The 21,343-nt window shown below is 43.4% G+C and overlaps 1 protein-coding gene across 1 annotated transcript; it reads left to right on the forward strand.

Moving 5' to 3' along the window:
- Window positions 1–3,020: 3,020 nt before the first annotated feature.
- LOC139222945 (FHF complex subunit HOOK-interacting protein 1A-like) lies at window positions 3,021–17,063 on the forward strand. Its single transcript, XM_070854856.1, has 16 exons — window positions 3,021–3,125; window positions 3,925–4,114; window positions 4,202–4,423; window positions 5,441–5,603; window positions 6,914–7,025; window positions 9,910–10,011; window positions 10,613–10,669; window positions 10,749–10,835; window positions 11,547–11,714; window positions 11,802–11,881; window positions 12,580–12,758; window positions 12,843–12,954; window positions 13,351–14,768; window positions 15,499–15,677; window positions 15,754–15,874; window positions 16,715–17,063. The coding sequence occupies exons 1-16, from the start codon at window positions 3,021–3,023 to the stop codon at window positions 16,960–16,962; spliced, it is 3,543 nt and encodes a 1,180-aa protein (XP_070710957.1). The 3' UTR covers window positions 16,963–17,063.
- Window positions 17,064–21,343: the final 4,280 nt, after the last annotated feature.

A 21,343-nucleotide genomic window follows, 5' to 3' on the forward strand; every position in this document is an offset into this window, starting at 1 on the left:
ATATCTATAAAATCTATTATATATTGTTTTCTGTTCTACTTTCTGTGTGTGTGTGTGTGTTTTGCTGAGTAACCAGCGAGGTGTGTGTGTGTGTCTAAGAAGTATTAATGTGCTCAGTGACCCTCTCTGACCTGCACACACTCACTCACTGTGGTGGTGGTGCGTTCGGGAACCTCGTGAAAAAGATAATACACCCAAATACATGTACTCAGGTACTTAAGCTGAGTATTTCCATTTCGTGCTTTTTACTGCACCACATTTGTCTGACAGAAAACCACTTTTTCCAATCGATGTGGTGATTTTGACTGTGAATGCCCTTCTTAAGCTAAATGAATGATTTCAAACCATCTCGGAAAAGCTGGAAAATACGTCTAAAAGCTTAAAACAAGCTGTTTTTAAAAAAAATCTTCCTAGAGGTTGTGGTTCTCTGGCCTGGACCGTCGTTTTCAGTAGCTCATGAAGCCAAAAAAGTTCGACATCCCTGCTATAAAAGTACTCAAATCTTCCACATTGTAGGCTAACTTCCTGTTAGCCCTCCTCTAACTTCCTGTTAGCCGTTCGCCATGTTGAATGGGGATAGAATAATCGAATCCTGAGGCTCTTCTAGACCTTATTATGGTTATCAGACTGAATGGTTCATGTTCTGATGGTAAAACGAGTCGTTTCACAGGTCATGATGCTCAAAAAAATGTTTCTGCTGATTTACAGACGTCTCTTTCACAATGGAAGTCAATGGAAGAAAAGTATTTTTGGAGATCTGAAATTCTGATGGTGACACAGCGTTGTTGGCTCCTTTAAAAGTGCTTCATGAAGCCACAAACGTTTTATTTCCTGCGTGTAAAAGTTCCCGGATCTTCCTCACTGTTGGGCCCATAGAGCCGGCTAACTTCCTGTTAGCCCTCTGCTAACTTCCTGTTAGCCCCTCGGCGGGCCTTGTCACAAGCCGATCTGATCAATAGGCGCTGAAAACGCTCCCACATGTTGTTCTGGGCGTCAAACGTAGATATTCTGTTAATTTGGTATGAGGACAGCGGCGTTACAAACTTTTGATCTTATATCCCATGATGCACTGCTGCAGATTAAACTACTACTCCATGACAGGAAAGTACTTTAAGCACATTTTCCTGATAATACTACACACTTTTACTTGTGTACAGTGTAGTATTAATACTTTCTCAACACTAAATGATCCGAATGCTTCCTCTTACACTCATTATTAAGCTATTCGACTCTCAAATCCCAGATGTCCGAGCGTCCTTGAACACAACCGCAGTACAGTTACCTGTAATCTCACAGGTTTCACACGTCTGGAGGACAAATCGACTCTTATAGTTCACCGTGGTTTGGAAATATTCCTCCAACTACGGAGGCCTGAGAGTGACAAAAGGTAGGAAAAGTCAGAAATATGATAGATCAGTAAATAATACTGTTAAATATGAGGAAAGAGCGACTATTTGATCGTTTTTTGAAAGGAAAAACACCAAAAATTGATGGTTCTTGACTGCTAAAATCTGGTTTTTGCTTAAGTTTTTGCACTTTTTTACTCTTTCATCTCTTTCTCCATTTGCTGATATCTTCTGGACCAAATGGTGAATAAAGTGTAGAAATTAATCAGCAGATTTATTGATAGAAAGTGTTAAAACCCACCGATTGAGGACTTTTTACCGTAGAGCTGCAGTTTTTCAGTGAGGAGCAAACAGCTGTGAGAGCAGAGGGTGAAGACCTTGAATCCACCGCCGATGAAGGAGATTAACACGAGTGCATGTTTGTTCTCTTTCTGCTTCTGGTGCATTTCAGGTTCAGGTCCTTCACTCTGTTATTTAGACTCCTCCGGGCTGACCGGGTACCGAAAGGTTGCAGGTCTGATCGACACGTCAGGCCGTGTGTGTGTGTGTTTCCTGCCAAAGTGCCCTTCAGCAGAACCCTGAGGATTAATTTAATTTATGATTAATTTAATATTTAATCAGTTAAATGCCTGAAAAAATAAAGTGAATAAAAAAAAAACAGGTCAGTGAATCCATCTGAACACCTCAGGTTAATGTGTGTGTGTGTTTAATCCGTGGTTAGTGTGATGGCATGTGACTGTCTGACTGTCTGACACACACACACACACACACACACACACACACACACACACACACACACACACACACACACACACACACACACAAACACGGTGGTTTGGGATTAAACATCACTGTCTCATCTCAGATTATTTCTCTCTCTCTCTTTTTTTTTCTCTCTCGCTCTCTTTCTCACACACACACACACACACACACACTAACACACGCACACGCACACACACACACACACACACACACACACACACAGTATAATGACAACTTTGATGATCCAAACAGGAAATTGAACCAGAATCCAACCGTGTGCCCGGCACACACACACACAAACACACATTAACAAATCCATGCCTCACCATCTGGGCCTCTAATCTGTGTGTGTGTGTGTGTGTGTGTGTGTGTGTGTGTGTGTGTGAACCAGACAACCTTTACTCATATCTCTCTCACTCATATCTCTGTCTCTCTCTTCTTTAGGACAACAGGCAGCAGGCTCGCTCGCCCGCCCATGTCGTCTCAGCAGCAGCACAGAGGTAGGTTTACTGTCTGACGTGTGTGTGTGTGTGTGTGTGTGTGTGTTGGGGTGGGGGGGGACTTCCCAGGAACTCCCAGGGTGGGGCGGTTTTCTTGATAGCACTTCCTGTTTGCAGAAGTGTTCCCATGAACGCACAGACGGCCGACGGCTCCTCAGGAAGCGCTGAATCTAAGAATGTGTGTCTCTGAATGAGCTCAGTTATTCCAGGAATAATGATAACACTGAAAAGTTTCCTCTCTGTCCACCTCCACCTCCTGCAGGGCCAGCAGCTGCCCACCAAGCCCAGGCACAGAGGCCCATCCTGGGCTGAGAGAGCCGGCTAATGCCCCCTCCATCCCGCCCCCATCCTCCATCCTCCTCCAGACGTCGACGACATGCTAGCTAACGTAGCCGCCTGACTGCCAATCAAGATGATGGCCTCCGTGGTTGTCGGGGGCAACCGGAAGAAGTCTCTGACGCTGAAAGGCGTGGACCCCGAGACCTGTATGATCGTGTTCAAGAACCACTGGACGCAGGTAATCGAACCGTCCCGCAGGCTCCGATTATCGATCCATCGATCCACCAAGCAATCCATCGATCACCTCCGATAAACTCACTCCTCTGTTGTTTCTCGCCGCTCTCTGTCTCTTCTGTCTCTCAGCCTGTCCTATTTTCCTCATAATGGTTGGCAGACACAGTGTGATTATGTGTGTGTGTGTTTGATTATGTGTGTGTGTGTGTGTGTGTGTGTGTGTGTGTGTGTGTGTGTGTGTATTACCGACCCAGACTTTGGCCCTTAAACACAGGATCCATTTAGAACAAACCTCTCTGAGCCCGCCAAGAAAACCCACACACACTCCATGTCTGTGTGTGTGTGCAAGCGTATTGTATTGTATTGTGTGTGTGTGTGTGTGTGTGTGTGTGTGTGGGGTCAAAGGTTAACACAAGTGCAGACAGTGAATTACAGTCTTCTCCCTCAGTGTTTTCATTCATGTATTCATCTCTTGTTCGTCCCTCCCACAGCAAATCGAAATATTCTTCGATGCTTAAAGAATTTAAAGTTTGTATCTTCAAACGTTTATGGCATATTTTGAATTGGATACTAGGTACAAACCTTCAGCTGCACTGGTGGTAAGGTAATCCATCTGCACCTGATCACAGTAGGTCCACTAGAAGTAGTTGAGGACGTCTGATGAACACTGAAAAAAAGATCATTTAAGTCATTGAGATAAGAAACTTTTTCAAAATAATGACCTCGTATCTCAAAATTTATAAGTTTGACATTATTATTTTCTCATCATAAATGTAAAATGGGCTTCCATACTCTCTCTGCAGGTCGTGAAGATCCTGGAGAAACACGAGCCGGGCCGCAGTGGTGGCGCGTTGAGCTTCCTGTCAGGTCACGGCAGCAGCAGCGGCGGCGGCAGCCTTCGCCTCGGCCCGATCCCGGCGGACGAGGCCAGCGCTGTGCAGAACTACGTGGAACACATGCTCTTCCTGCTGATGGAGGAAGAGGCGGGGCAAGGTAAGACAGGAGATAAAACGCCACACTGCATCGTGTCGCCGTGTCGCACCGTGTCCGCTCTCAGGCCCGTTTACCTGCTGTCACCAGGAGGAGCGATGGGCCCCATCCTGGAGTTTGTGGTGCTGGAGGGCGTGATGGAGAGGCTGTTCCTGTGGAGCCTCCGCAGACAGTTCACCGAGGACATGAAGCTGGAGCAGCTCAGGATGTACCAGATGCTTCTGTCTCAGGCCCGGCAGCCTCTGCTGCACCATAAACCCGTCCTGCGGCCGCTCATGATGCTGCTGGCCTCCTGCGCCGGAGCCGGGACAGGTGAGCCGGTGGTGGTGGGACAGCGAGAGGAATAAGAGTTCATGCTCAGTCAGATGGTCAGACAATGATTTGCGAAACAATATTTGCTACTGTTGGTATTTTATATTCTGTTTTGGCACGTCAGCTTGTTTGTTCAGTTTTTTTACAGTAAATAAGTTTACAGACGCACCAAAAAAGGATACACTTGGTCTGGTAGATCAGGAACAGGTGAGCGAGCTCCACTAAAAGTACAAATACAGACCATTTTACCATTTATTCAAGCCCACCAAATTCCATTCACAAAAACAGTGATTTTACCTCGAACTAAAATGGCAGTTGCTGGTCTCCTGCTGTCTCAATTGGTAAGTTTGTGTTATTCTGTGTCACAAAAATATTGTGTTGGATCTGAACTAACCCTTTAAAACACGTAAGTCACATAATAACAGAAAAAAGCTAACTTATTGAAGCAGCAGTAGACCAGCAACGACTGTGTAAAATCCCTGTTTTTGTGAATGTAGTCTGGTGTGTGTGCAGAGAGCGATATAACAGCTGTTTGTGGTTAAACCAAAAGGATCTTCCAGGTCTCTCTCTGTAGGGATCCTTTCCATGATGCTGTCAGACACTCAGAATAACACTCTGAGCCTGCCAGTGGCTAAAACAAGCACTTTTAGTGGACCTACTGTGATCAGGCGAAGTTGCCCCAAATTATTACATCACAGCCATCAGGGCCGGCTGAGGTGATCTACTGGACCAATTCCCAAAGTTTCTGCTCCATCCAGTCATTTAAAAACCCAAATATGAAAAGAATAGAGCTCAGGTTTAAAAAAATATCCTTTATTAAATCTGTCTAATCTTTTTCTAAAACTCTCTCAGCCGTCCTTGTCGAGGATTTCCTTCTAACTAAGCAGTTTAAAGACCAACTTTTGCACAAACCTGAGTTGTTTGAGCTGTCTAATGACATTTCATCAGTGTAAAATGTTTAATTAGGAACAGCCACCTGGGTATTTAATCACCTGCGCCTTCTCCCCCCACCTCCAGACAGCCGTGGTGTGGTGGAGGCCGAGCTGGTCCTCCTGCTCAACCAGCTGTGTGTGGCTCTGGTCAAAGACCCCTCGGTGCTGGAGCTGTTCTTCCACACCAGCGCCGACCAGGGGGCCGCCAACTTCCTGCTCTTCTCCCTGCTCATACCCTACACACACAGGTAGGCACGCACACAGACAGGACACCACAATAATAAGAACGGTGGCTTCGATTTCTAGAGCTCTTTGTTTTTCTTTTGTAAAACAATGTTTATGATAAGAAAAGCCCAAAAACAGCAACAACAAAAGTGAGATAACAGGTAATATAATGATACAACAGCAGCATTAATGTCAAAGTAATATGAAAATAGAAAGAATAAAGTCACAGTAAAACACACATCTTGATAGGGCAGCTCACATCCTGCTGGAGTACAGACAGAGACAGAGACAGGCGGGTCAGAGTCTGGGTCAGAGTGGTCTCTCCTTCAGTGATATCAAGTGTGGAACTGCCTCAAGGCCCACCCTATCTTCACCTCCTGACGCCCAAAACAAAAAACACAAGCCACGTGTGAAGGATGTGAATGACTTAGAGGCCCTCTGGTTGAAGCATAACTCTGGTATTTTTAAACCTGGGCCCCATTTTTACCTGTGTTGGGTTTGAAATGACTGGTAGGTGCATAAACTTGTTGGTCCAGTAGATCTCCTCCGCTGGCAGCCACGAACGAGTGGCAACTGTGCTGTAACTGCTATTGCATCAGTTCACAGTATGATAACAGGCTCAGATTGTTATATGTAAAGGATCCCTACTGAGATGGACCTGTAAGATCCCTTTTGTTCAGCTAGAAATAGTTGTTGCGTCATGCTATACAAACCCACCAGACTCCATAGACAAAAACAGTAATTTTACTTCCCTGAACCTTGCATTGTTCCAGTCTACAGCTGCCTGGATTGGTTAGTTTGCTTGTGATATTTTGTGTAACACAAATATTGTGTTGGATCCAAACTAACCCTTTAAAGCACCAAAAGTCACACAATTACAACACAAGCTAATTGATTGAGACAGCAGTTGGCCATCAATTCCTTTGTAAAACGGATGTTTTTGTGAATGTAGTCTGGTGTGTGTGCAGAGAGCGATATAACGGCTGTTTGTGGTTAAACCAAAAGGATCTTCCAGGTCTCTCTCTGTAGGGATCCTTTCCATGATGCTGTCACACACTTAGAATAACACTCTGAGCCTGTCAGTGGATCAAACAAGCTCTTTTAGTGGACCTACTGTGATCAGGAGGAGTTCACAGCTGCTGGCTGAGGTGATCTACTGGACCATTTCCAAACATTTTTGTTCCTACCAGTCACTTTAAACCCAATATATGCAAAAATATGGCCCAGGTTTAAGGATACAGGAGTTATCAAACATTTCTTACACACCTACATGGTTGAAGGATGCACGAATGCTTACAAAACCCTGTTCGATCTCCCTCTCTCTCTCTCTCAGACAGGGTGCAGTTGGTCAGCAGGCCAGAGACGCTCTGCTGCTCATCATGTCTCTGTCGGCCTCTGACCCCCGAGTCGCCCAGCACATCGCCGAGAACACATACTTCTGTCCTGTAAGTGTACCAACACACACACACACACACACATATACATATACATGAAGTGCCTGACAGATAGTTTGCACCCTCCATCACTAAAAACCTTGATGGTTCATTCCAGGACGTCTGAGGAAGCGACGCCTAGTTTTCACGGCCGTCTTTTCCGCGTGCCGGAGCGCCTGTTAGACTTGGAAATGTCAAGGATTTGTTGAGGATCAGCGTCGCTCAGTAGATGTGGATCACTGAGATAAGCCTGCAGGCTAATTGTTGCATTCCTTTACTCTCGCTAACCTCTTTTGCATCGTTATATGTTGAAACAAGAGGCTAACGCGGAGCTATTGCTGCACTGGCGGCCCAATAGGAGATTAAACCAGCCGCACATCTGTGGAGAATCTAAAGGTGTGTTTGCTAAGTACAGCGGCCGGTTTATCCCACATTAGCCTGAGTCGGGCCGCAGGTTTAAAGCCTGCCATTGGCCGACTACTGCAGTCGATATTCTCCTCGTGAAATGACACAAACATGAGCTGACATCACAGAAGTCCAGATCTAAAGTATATATAGCAAAAAAAAAAGTCATTTTTTAAACTTTTACTCTTTACACGAGTATATTTTGAAGGCAGTAATCCACTTTCCACTTCATTTACCACCTTCACATTCATTACAAGTGAGCTGATCTACAAAATAAAGCGCTTGAATTAAACGCCACCTCTCTTTTGACCACGACGTGATGACGATGAAGCAGAACCCAGAAAGAGGAGGCAGCTTTCAGCGACAATCCCTAGTTATAGTTAAAAGTGTTATATGTGGTTGAAAGTGTGTATATGGAGGTATGGCAGGGACATTTTCATTTAATCAACACCTGAATATGTTATTTCCTGCAAATATAGAGCCTTCGACCCCGACTCAAGCCTAAAGGCCTTTAAAGAGGCCGCAGCTTGGTACAGATTTAGTTTTTTATGAATGGGACGGCCGCTCAATAAATGACATGCCCCCTCTGTTATGTAATGAACTAATGAGCTCATAGTGTGTCCTCAGGGAGTGTGTGTGTGTGTGTGTGTGTGTGTGTGTGTGTGTGTGTGTGTGTGAGTTGTATAGAGACAAAGTGGTGATACAGCAAGAAATTCATAAAAAAAAGATAAAATAGTCAAGAGAAAAATTATCTAAAGCTGGATTTTCAAGGAGGATGTCAAATTTAACTGCATGCTAACGCCAACAGGCTAACTGTGACAATGCTAACATGCTAACGTCGACGAGCTGCCTTCAAATGGAGCTCGAGGTTACAACGTAGATATGTGAGATGCAGAACAGCAAACAAACCAAAGACATCTAATATACAGTGATACAGTGATCTTAATATTAAGAACAAAATAAAATCACAATGCTAACATGGGTTATTTAGCATGTTTACCACGTCCACCATCTTGATTTTAGCATGTTAGCATTTGCTAATTAGCACAAAACACAGAGTACAGCCGAGCCTGTAACATGAGAATTTAATTTCAGAGAAAATAACTACTGTTCCTGAAAGACACAAGTGTTTTGTTTGTCCTTCAGGTATGCACACCTGCTGTGGCGGCCATTTTGGCTCCATCCCTGCCAGTTTCTGATTTTACTGTTTGTGTGAGGGAAAGAGAGGGAGTTTATATGTGAAAGGGCGAGCAAAGACACATAAGCATGTGCCACCGGTGTGTGTGTGTGTGTGTGTGTGTGTGTGTGTGTGTGTGTGTGTGTGTGTGTGTGTGTGTGTGTGTGTCAGATTTAAGCCCATGTAACCACTCTGACCTCAATCTTATCCAGAGAGCAGATTAGTAAACCAGTGTGAGATTGGCTCGTACTCAGAGAGGGATTAATACGTCTGCACGTGATTGGACAGTCATCTGATTGTTAGCGAGACTCAAGACTGCAGCTGTTGATGCTGCTGCTGTTGTTGTTGTTTATGTTGTTTACACTCTTTTTTATTAAAGGAACAGTTCAACACAATGGGAAATACACCTCTCTCATGTCTGTACATTAAATATAAGGCTAGCTGGTTAGCTTAGCCTAGCATGAAGACAGGAAACAGCTAGCCTGGCTCTGCCCAGAGGTAACAAGATCTACCTACTAGCGCCGCTAATTAGCACATTGCATCTTTTTTCTTTAATCAGGACAATAAAATATAAGTGTAAAATCACCAATATGTGGTTTTACAGGGGGGGTTTATATGCTGGAGTATTTTTTTGGTTGTAAACAAGACATAATGTGTTTATTCGTGCTAGCTGTCGCCCCCTGATTCCAGTCTTTATGCTAAGCTAAGCTAATTATCTGATGTTTGTAGCTTCATATCTACCATACAGATACTCTTCTCATCCAACTCCCAAGTGAAATTGAAAAAGTCTATTTCCAGAAATATAAAACTATTCCTTTAATGGATCTTTCGGTATGGAGTGATAGGAGTGCCAAAGAAAAGAATAAAAGGAGAAATAAATAAAAGAATAAATAAGTAATCAAAAAATGTGGAACTGTAGAGAAATATAACTATAAAACAGAAATTATAAGCATCTTTATATATTTTCACATTTATTTGTTCAACTATTTTTCTATATATTTATTTAGAATTTTTTTAAATTAACATTTTAGCGTATAAATTACTCTTTTTCTGTATTAATTTATATATAATGTCATTATTATTTTCTATGGCACTCTTACAACTCAGTATTTTAGTTAATGATAAATTAATCAATCAAACACACTCTCTCTCCCTGTTTCTGCTGCTGTTCATATCTGCCCTCATTCTCATTCAGTTTATAAAAAGGTCACACTAATCTGCTCTGGAATTTAATTTCCTCAAAAGCCTGTTTGTGCTCAAGCGTGTCTGAGCATCGCATACCTTACCTGTGTCCACCTGTGTGTGTGTTTACAGGTGTTGGCCACAGGTCTGTCCGGTCTGTACTCGTCTCTTCCCGCCCGGCTGCAGGTCTACAGTGAAGACTGGCACTGTCTGGACGAGGCTGACTGGCAGCAGGTAACCATGACGACCACACAATGAGCGAATGGATGGATGACATTAATAAATCTGAGTGAAAACGTGCTACGTTGCTTTGAGCTAAATGCTAACATGTTGATGTTTAGCTTTAAGTTGAGTGTTTACTATATTCGCCATCTTAGGTTAGCGTGTTAGCATGCTAGCAGTCGCTAATAAGCAGACAGTACAGCAGGGGCTGATGGGATAGCCATTGGTTTTGCAGGTACTTGGTCATGAGACAAATTAAATCAGACGGTGGCGCTGGACGACAAGTCCGTTTTAGAAGCTCAGAAACAATCTGCTGCTTCGCTCTCTCGCCTTCCACGTCTTCCTGTTTTAACACAGGTCACATGATCAACACATCCCCTTATGACATCACAAAGAGAGAGAAAACTAAACGCCGTGTTTTCACACACGTTTACTGAAAGATGGAGGGAGGAAGAGACACATCTACGTTTAGAAGACATTAAAATTAGCATTTAGAATAATGTGGGACCTTTAAAGAGTTTGATCCTGACCTGAGAGACCTGTATCGATTGATTGATGATTAACTATCTAATAACTGATCCCTCTCTCTCTTATCTGGTGTTTGGGTCAACAGGTTCCAGCTCTCGTCCACTTCCTGCACTCACTGGACTTCTGCAGTGCCGTTACCAAGGTACCACACACACACACACACACACACACACACACACACACACACACCTACCTCACCTCTCTCTCTCTCTCTCTGTCAGGTCGCTCATCCCTCCATCCGGTCTCAGCTGCTGGGTTACATCTACAACGGCTTCCTGGTGCCAGTCCTGGCTCCTGCTCTGCACAAGGTACCAAACCTCACCGCTACATATTCAACATGGAATCCAAAATCAGGAACAGATAGATAGATAGACCTTATTGATCCCAGATGGGGAAACTGTATCGTTACAGCAGCATAAATAAAATAAATACACAGGAAGGAGAAAGTACGGAGTGCAGTTGTAAAGAGTTTTTGCTTTGGGCAGGAATTATTTCCTGTCATTATAGAAAATTAAAAAAAAGTTTTGGTCACATTTGTGTGACCAGCAAGTTGCTGACGTCTTGTTTGTGTGTTTCACTCGATAAACTTGCAGCAAACACACTCAGATGGCGCCGTTAGCTGATTCAGTGTTGTGACTATGAGCTTGAATGTGTGTTTTCTCCAAGTAGGATCAAAACGTCAGTAAGGCAACACCTCAGAACTTCCCTGAGAATCCTCCTGTTTTTAGGATTATTTCAGAATTACAGTAACTCACTGATAGTTTTCAGTTCATGGACTGGTGCACAACAAAACGTGAACTATTGATGGTTAATTCGGCAAACTTCAATTTCCAAAATGTGTAAAAACTAACTCACTGTATCTATGGCAACACTGCACTTCCTGTTTCTTGTAAATATTTAAGCCACATACATGTAATGACCACTGGGGGGTGTAAAGTGTGAGAGTCTTTGTTTGCAGCAGGATGTTAATGAATGTGGAGTTTCACTGTGTGTGTGTGTGTGTGTGTGTGTGTGTGCAGCTGACAGTAGAGGAGGTGATGACCACCACAGCCTACCTGGACCTGTTCCTGCGCTCCATCCCTGAGCCCGCCCTCCTGCAGACCTTCCTGTCCTTCATCCTGCTGCACACACACGACAACGTGCACATCCTGGACACGCTGGTCAGCCGGGTCAACACACCTTTCCAGGTAGGTTTGGTGGTTTATGATTCTTGAGCCACGGAAGTGTGACCTCGTCACCTTTGACCTCTGACCGTCTGTTTTCGTGTCCGTCAGTTGGGTACGGTGTCGCTGGCGCTGTTCAGGACCCTGATTGGTCTCTTCTGTGAAGACGTGATGCTGCAGCTGGTGTTCAGGTCAGTCCATCGACGTTAAAGGGATAGTTCAGATTATTAGCTATAGTTATTGCTTTGCCAACATCAGTTTAAATGTATAATAATGTAGAATATTTTCATCACCAACAGCCCTTTTTTGTCTGGAAACTGAAGCAGTTGTATCGCTCCATCTTCTCTACAAGTTACCAGACTCCATAGACAAAAACAGTAATTTTACCGTGTGTACCACAGGAGTTCCTGGTCTACTGCTGCCTCGTTCTTTTAGTTACTGTGTGAGTTTTGTGTTTTAATGGTTAGTAACTTAACATACTAGTTCCTTGACCACAGCAATGGTTCACCACTCCTGTGTTTTGTGATATAAAATTACTGTTTTTGTCAATGGACCCTGGTGAGGAGAGGCACAACCTCTTCAGTTTGCAGACAAAAATGAATAAAGTGGCAGAAATAGTCTTTTCTGCCTCACTTCTTCTACCCTCACTATGGATATGTAGCTCATACAGCCATTTAAAAATATCCAAACTACCCTTTAATCAATCACCATGTGTAAGATTGATGAAGTGGGTTGCTCTTGTTTTGTTTTCAGAGTGAAAAATGCTAAATTCTAAGTATTTAAGTGTTTATATGTTTTCATTCAGTAACTTTTTAGATGGTTTGCCTCTCTAGCATGGCTGCACGGGTATCATGAGTGCACTACTAGCGTGTCCTCTGCGTGTCCTCAGGTATCTGATTCCCTGCAGCCACCTGAGCAGGAAGCAGCGCTGCCTCCTAAAGCAGAGGGACTGTTACTCCTCCAGCGCTGCCTCCTTTCTGCTCCTCACGCCCTCCTGGTGCCCCGGGACCTTCCATACTGCGAACACACACTCACACTTGGAGCACATCCACTGGCCCAAAGGAGCAGGTCAGTGTCTCCAACACACAATTACACAAGTAGACGCTCTCTAACGTGTGTTCATGCTAACTGAAGTCCTCTTGTCTCCGTCAGATGTGTCCGTATCAGACAGTGTTGGTTACTGTCGTGGTTCAGACTTTTTGATGGATGTAAACTACCTCCACTACCTGTGGGACGCCCGTCAGGCCATCACTACCTCCCACAGGTGAGTCTTCATGCTCTTTATGACTGAATCAGGGGCGTCAAACTGGTCCTGTTCTACATCACCTGCAGTTTCTTAGACGCTGCTGCTTATGGTCGTTAATTTTAATTAACGAATATGTTGTGTATCTTGTTGAGTTGTTGAGGTGTCATATTCCCTTTACCCCGTCTAGTTACTATAACGTTAAGCCACTTTTATTCTAGTGTGTGTGTTGATAAACCTTATTATTGATAAACCTTATCTAGAAACTGGGATATGATGTTTACACGCACAAGTACAGATTCCTCAAAAACCTGATTGTAACCTGGACAAAGCAAAGACAAAACATTTTTTAGGATTAACTCGATGAAAGATTATTTTCTGTCCGACATCTTCAGCTCAGGTTGTTGTTGTCTGCAGGGCCTGTCGACTCTGGTCGGCTCCGTATGACGGGATCAACCCTCTGCCGCAACACTACCGATCTGACACACCGGGAGACGACGTAGAAGATGAGGAAGAGGTCGTACAGCGAGTCAAGAGCGACTCTATCGGCTCTTTGGTCATGACTCCTCCCCCCTTGGCCCTCTCCCCCACGCCGTCCTCCTTGGATAACACCTCCATTGGCACCCTGGTGAGGAGAGCCAGCTCTGCCCTGGAACTGGAGTGGGATGACCTTTTTGAAGATGATGATCCCTCTTCATCAGGAGCGCTGGTTAACGGCGGCGTGACCGTGGAGCTCGACAGATGCACTCCCACGCCTGCACCTCTGCCTCCTCGACACATCCAGGAGATGCGACGCACTGCGACCAAGCTGGTGCACGGCTCGTATGTAGAGGAATCAGAGTTTGAGGGCGACGTTCTGGTCTACGATCTCGTCGCCCAGAAGGAAACAAAGGCAGCCATTTTGGAGCGAATCATGGCAGCAAATCGACGGGCGCGTGGGAGCATCTCAAACGGCCGCCGAGGATCAGCGGCGGGGACGACAACAACAATAGCATCAGTGCTTACGACAACAGGGAGGACGGTAATGGAGACAGTTAACAGCATCATGTCGACGAGGAGGAGGAGCGAGGATGTGGGGAAAGAGGAAAGAAGATGGAGTGAGGATTGTGGGAAGGAGGTGAGGAGGATGAGCGAGGACTGTGGAAAGGAGGTGTGGAGAAGGAAGGAGGAAGGAGAAGATGCGATAAAGTGGATGGAGGTGCAAGGAGAGCCAAAGGGACATCAGCTTTTCACCAACGGTTTTAACGCTCAGGATCACATCATCGGCGAATGTGATCACGCCGGGAAAGACCGCGAGACATTTAAGCGAAACTGCAACCAGAAAGACTTCACAGCTGCTACCAATCACATGCACACACACCACCAGCAGCACACACACCACAACGCACAACATCCCACGTCACGTGCGGCGGCAAACGCTTTACCCAACGGCCACTCTGAGTTTGAGCCACACGACTCTGCAAAAGTGTCTACAACTGATGCCAAGACCCCAAATCTGCTTGGCATTAAAGTCACCAATAACGGCGACTTCCTGTCCCGATACCACGACTTAATGATCTCTTTGGGGGTGGAGCCAGACTGTGATGACGTAACAGACGACATCAGCACGTTCAGGAAGCGCGTCCGAGCGCTGAGGCAAACGCTGCAGGAGGAAGAGGAGGAGCAGCAAGAGGAAGGACTTGGGGTAGAGTTAGATTTCAGCTCGTCGTGGGAGGACGACAGAGAGGAGGAGGAGGCAATGGAGGAGGAGGAGGAGGAGGAGGATGAAGAGGAAGGAGAGGAGAAGAGGAGCAGCAATAAGAAAGGCAGCAGCAGACATGGAGTTCCATTTACAGGTCTGTAATTAGACGTTGAAATGTGGTTTTCAGAGGAATATTTACTTTTTAGTTAATATGTTAATGCCTAAAAATACCACAATCTGGTTGGAAACGATCTACACTGGAAATTTTAGCCTCATCTAGTAACTCCAAAGAAAACCAGTTCATGTTTCATCAGTTTAATCCTGTAATTTTCAGATGTTTTTTCACCTGAGCCATTATTTACCAGTAAAATGACAAAAGTTTAACTTCTCATGTTGCAACAGACATACAGTTTTTACGGATGCTGTAACTTGACAGATTTCTTTTACTGCTGACTAAAAGTTGTAGAATTATTACAAAACAAATGAAAGAAGGCAAAAAACAGAAGCTATTCTACAGAAAAGATGATATAGTATAATTGTTCAGTTCAGTTCCTGAACTACTGAAATCAGAAGGAAAACTGCTAAAAAGCAAAGAATATTTTAAACCAAATTCTCTTTAAATCAAAAATTAGTGTATAATTGATGTTGCGACAAGTTGTTCAGTGACATAAAGAGTCACCGACATTTAGGAGGAAAAATAAAACAAAAAAACAACAAACATTAATCAACATAAGTTCATAATAACATTGTGACATGCTTGAATGTTCCCAGGATGTTAAAGTTTTAAAAACTACCATATAATTGTGTATTGATGCATCTCTACTGTCGTACTCTCTCTCTTTAATACCACACGCACTCACCTGTAGTTTCCCATGATGCCGCAGGTCCGTTCATCAGCGTCCTGCTGTCCCGTCTGGAGAACCTTCTAGAAAACTCCATCGCTGTGAACCTGCTGGTGACGGGCATCCTGTCCCAGCTGGCGTCGTACCCGCAGCCCCTGCTGAGATCCTTCCTGCTCAGCTCAGACGCACAAAACCAGCCCAACGTTCGCACACTGCACCAGGTGACACTCGACGCCCGATCCGACGTCTTATTGCACCTAAATTACAATAATAACAACAACGTGTGTGTGTTCGTAGGTGCTGGTGTCGGTGCATGCTCAGATCGAGCGCTACGTGGCGGCCAGACCGGACTACCCTGCCCTGATCACTCAGGCCTGGAGGTTCCTGTTGGCTAAAGACCAGGACAGCAAGTTTAGAGGTTAATGAACACACACACACACACACACACACACACACACACACACACACACCAGGAAGTAGTCCCCATCACCAGTGCTAAAACTACAACTTGTCATTTTTACTTTCACTTTGACTTTACGGATACAGCGATCTTAGAAACGGGGGTTAACAGCACGGGACAAGAAAAGGGAAGCGAACAGGACGGCGGACAAAACCTGATGTGGTGCAAATATATAAAAACAAACAGGGCAACAAAACAAATGTATTATAACAAATATTCCTTATAATTATAATAAAGACAATGACGTTGTGCAGCTACGACATTATTTAAGGCAGATATATGTAGGAAAGTGGATGTTTAGTGTTAAATGTACCCTGCCTTTATTATTATTTTAACCTAAACTATGATCTTTTCCTAAACCCTAACCAAGTAGTTTTGGTGCCTAAACCTAACCAAACAGAAAACTGATAATACTAAAAGTAAACTGAAATAAATAAGTTAACAAATAAATAAATTAAATTTAGTCTCACACAGGTATCAAACCCTGTTCTCCAGTGTGAAAGTTATCCACAGCCAAATAGCGGCAGTCATAGACACTCAATAAAAATAATGCTAATAATGTCAATAATAATACAACAATAATAGATATGCTGAAGATTAAATAACAATACAACCTCCAATTATAGTAATAATAATATGAAAAGAATAAAAATAGATAAAAGTGCTGGTAGTCAGATTTTGGTAACCTTTTCACCCCCGTCCCCGTCTTTATGCTAAGCTAAGCTAACTAGCTGCTAGCTGTAGCTCACAGCGCCATGAACGGCTGCAGGAGGTGTAACGTTTCCTCTCGTGTCTCAGAGTGCCTCCAGTCTCCGGGCGACGACGCCATCCTGGACCCATCTCTGCCCAACGGCTCGGTGAGGAGCGCTCCGGCCCAACCGCCGCCGCCGCCGCCGCCGCTCGGCGTCCTGCCGCCCTGCCCTCCCATCCCCCCGCAAGCCAAGAGCCGAGTGTTCGCCGTCATCCTGTACGCCGAGTTCCTCAAAGAGCTGGCGGCCATCGCCCAGGAGCACAGCATCGCGCCGGACTGCTCTGCCGAGGAGTGACGGGGGCGTCCGGCATGTTAGCGGCCGCTAGCACAAAGACTGAATAACAGCAAATAATGCAACAAATGTGAGCGCGTAATGCTGAAATTGTAAGAAAACACTGTTTTTATGCTTAGATTTGTATGTACACATGTTTTTATTCCTGGCAGCACTTGAATATTTGGATGTTTTGAATACGGATGATATTTATATGTAGCTGAAAATGATTCAAAGGAGATTATTTTGACGATAAATCAGTGTTTTCTATATATTTGTGGGATCGGTGCAACTAGTTTTTTATGCTCTTCTCTGAAATCTTTGCACTATAAGTGTGAACAATGACAAAAAAAATTATTTCAGACCTTATTTCTGTGGCCATTTTGGATCAACCTCCTCTTCCTGCTGCTCAGGACGGGAAACTTGATGCATAAACGAGGACAAAGATGATAAAACTAACCTTAATTTAACGCACTGAAGTGACTTCACATCAGTTATTACACTCATCAGCACAAACAACAATCACAGCTTGAGTTTAGCTTTAGCAAACCAGACTTTATTCAAAATAAGGCTGAAATAAGAAGCCCTAATGTTCTTAACTACAACATTCGGAAATAAATATCAGTTTGTTTAATACTGTAGATGTTTAATAACTTAAAATCCTTTTTATTTAATTATTCTTTTTTTTGCTTTAACAAACTTTTCCCCTCTCGTTTCACCAAAATGTCTCCTTTTCTTGCAGCTGGAGGTTTCGTTCTGCCGTTTAAAGAATACACTTACAGGCAGTAGTTAATTTAAAGTCCAGATTTTAAACAAAACAAACTTGTGCTATTGTGCATCTGTAGAAAGCTTCCCCCTGCGTTTCAGTGTGCTTACGTCTTTGAATCTGTCCGTCTTTTCTTCCTGCTGCAGTGACGAGCTTTGAATCAGAGCGCCTGTGATCAGTTGTGTCTTCCTGTTGACAATCTTTCCCCTGATGTGTCTTTAAATGCACACACACACACACAAAAAGACACACAGATGAATGAAAAAGCCTTATTTTAACCAGCACAGAGATTTTTGTTAAAACAATAAAAAACAAAAAATGATGCATCTGATGTCTTATGCAAACATTAGATCTGGATTTTTCTCATTTGTGCTTCTATCAGTGTGAATTTCATTGTTTTTAAATGTGAAATATGTGATTTTTGTCTCTTTTTTTTTCACCTGAGGAGAGTTTGAAGTGATTTGCTGTCACGCTCACCTGTGCTGCGTTCAGGTCCACGTGGGAAAAACTAGTAGAATTCACTTCCTGGTTGCAAATAATTAATTCAACTGTGACAAAAGCAGGAGGAAATAAAACAAACCTGAACTCAATAATCTATAATCCATCCATCTATAATGGTGTTACCATGGAGACATTATGGGATGGAGCCACCTGACGCAGCACTGCCCCCTGCTGGTGATCCACACCTGTGACAGTTTCTTCATTTTATTCTCTCTTCTCTTCTCTTGGATTAAATTATTGCCAAAATTATGTGGAAAAAAAATTAAAACTGATTTTCAGAAGGCCATAAAATATTATTATTATTATTTGTGTCTTTTTTTTAATTTGTTCATTTGTGTCGTTATTGATTATCGTTGTTTATTTGTGTGATGCTGATGCTGACAGCAGCAGTGGAAGGAAAACACTCAAAAAACCTAATTTTCTAGAATATTAACTAAATTATCTGACATAAACCAACTAATTTAGCTTTTCTCCACCCTGACATGGTTTGATAAAACAAGGAGATGAACAAAAAGGGATCAAATCTTCATAAAATCATGCTTATAGCTTAAAAACAAACATAAAATGAGAAATAAGGAAATAAGACGTACTGTGGACACAGTAGACGCATGTTAGTCTAAAAAATCTTCCTCAGATGGATTAAATTTCGTGACTATTTCAGGAACGCCTGTGAGGCTGGGTTATCCTCAAGATCCTGAGATTACAGAGCGATTTATGAAGCAGCAGCAGCACTTAAAAATCTACTAATCTGTGAGTAACTGGAAGCCAGGCGTTATCGGCCTCAGACATAAAGTAGTCCCTCACATAAAAAATGTAAAATGGGAATTGTCGCTCTTACACTTTTTGTGCAGATTAAATAAATGAGATATGACGTGTTTATTTGTGAGCTTTAGAGGTGGTGGCAGGTGGGTTTTTATTACCTTTAGACAGAACCAGACTAGGCTAGCAGTTTCCCTTTGTTTCCAGTCTTTGTGCTAAGCTAAGCTAAGCTAACCAGCTGCAGGCTGTAGTTTACCCCTCTCAGCCAGTTCTTTGGAAACATACACACAGTTTGATGAATCATCTGAGACAAAGTCTGCTGATGCCTCACCGCACATGTGGTTAGTTAGTTCCTGTGTTAGCTCAGAGACACAGGTGACAGAAACACAGTGGCAGCACTCAGAAAGCTGGTTAAACCTTAATGGTCTTAATTTTCCACCTGACATTTGAAGAAGAAGAAGAAGACAGAAAGTGGTGATGATGGCAATGATGAGGTTTTACCTGCTTGTGTGGGCTGTTGGTGAGTAAAATAAAAAAATAAATTAACTTAACAGTGGTTTACTGTGTTGGCTGTGAACCGGCATCCTGACACTGCTCACTTTAGTTGGCAAAGCTGGAAAAAAAAAAGCTAAACATGTGAATAATGAATCTTTGATGACTTCCTGAGCAGCTTCACTTCATACTGAGCATGAAAAGAAACCAAATGTGGTCCAGAAATGAAAGAATATTCACAATCTGCAGCTCATGTGGTGAATAAAGCACATTTTAGCATCTTTAAGAGTCACTTCAGCCAAATCTTTACCTTATAGGGCGTCGGTCACTGTAAATGCAGACATACAGGACAACCAGAGTGCTAATTTACTGTACAAGACAGTAAACTGAAGGCACGTACTGTGTCCACAGGCACTGATGCTCATTTAAACAGAATGAAGAAACTGGGATTGCGTCATGAGCACAGACTTTACAGGTCACACGCTCTAATTTAAGAAGCTACAGACTTTTTTAATCCACCGGTTAATTCAATTTAAGGCCAATTTTGATATTCAGCTGACATCAAATGTGAAAATGTAGTCGTACAAATACACAAGATGTCACTTCAGAGGTATAAGTCGGACAAAATGACAATAACAGGTTCAGATAAAGAATCTTAATCTTGAAGTAATATATTTGTCGTTAATGATATTAATTACTACAATTATGTTTTTGCAAAAACAATTTCACAATCCACTGTCTGTTGTTGCTCTTCCTACTTATTTTCCTGTAGGTGCAGCAGTCATGTTATCAAGGGGAGAGATCGACTATATCGACGATATCGATTATGATGAGTATGATTATGGCAGTGGTGACACAAACAGCGTCACCCTGTTCATACCTGAGAACGAGACTTTTGATACGCCACCATGGACAGAAAAAGACTCCTCAGGTAACCTCAGATTCCTCTGGTCTGTGTTCACTGGGATGGTTTCTTTATGCTAACAGTTAACTGTCAGTATGCTAACAGGTGAGCTGTCAGTATGCTAACAGGTGAACTGTCAGTATGCTACAGGTGAACTGTCAGTATGCTAACAGGTGAACTGTCAGTATGCTACAGGTGAACTGTCAGTATGCTACAGGTGAACTGTCAGTATGCTAACAGGTGAGCTGTCAGTATGCTAACAGGTGAGCTGTCAGTATGCTAACAGGTGAACTGTCAGTATGCTAACAGGTGAACTGTCAGTATGCTAACAGGTTAACTGTCAGTATGCTAACAGGTGAGCTGTCAGTATGCTAACAGGTTAACGGCCAGTATGCTAACAGGTGAGCTGTCAGTATGCTAACAGGTGAGCTGTCAGTATGCTAACAGGTGAACTGTCAGTATGCTAACAGGTGAGCTGTCAGTATGCTAACAGGTGAGCTGTCAGTATGCTAACAGTTAGCTGTCAGTATGCTAACAGGTGAACTGTCAGTATGCTAACAGGTGAGCTGTCAGTATGCTAACAGGTGAGCTGTCAGTATGCTAACAGGTGAGCTGTCAGTATGCTAACAGTTAGCTGTCAGTATGCTAACAGGTGAGCTGTCAGTATGCTAACAGGTGAGCTGTCAGTATGCTAACAGTTAGCTGTCAGTATGCTAACTGTTGGGGAGTTCCTGGGCTTTCATAATAAAATGTTTTGTACAGGATGTTCTACACCTGTTTTACCTGTTCTCTCTCTCTCTCTCTCTCTTTTGAAAGCTGCTGCACAAAATGACTCCTCCTCCTCCTCCTCCTCCTCTTCCTCATCAGCTGACCTCAACACACCACATCTGGCCTATTTTCTCTTAGTTTTGTTCATGTTAGCATATTAAAAAAACACTTTATTTTGGTTCATTGATTGAAGCAACTACAATCTAAAGGGCTTA

This window comes from Pempheris klunzingeri, chromosome 23, assembly GCF_042242105.1.
Source record: "Pempheris klunzingeri isolate RE-2024b chromosome 23, fPemKlu1.hap1, whole genome shotgun sequence".
Lineage (NCBI taxonomy): Eukaryota > Metazoa > Chordata > Actinopteri > Acropomatiformes > Pempheridae > Pempheris > Pempheris klunzingeri.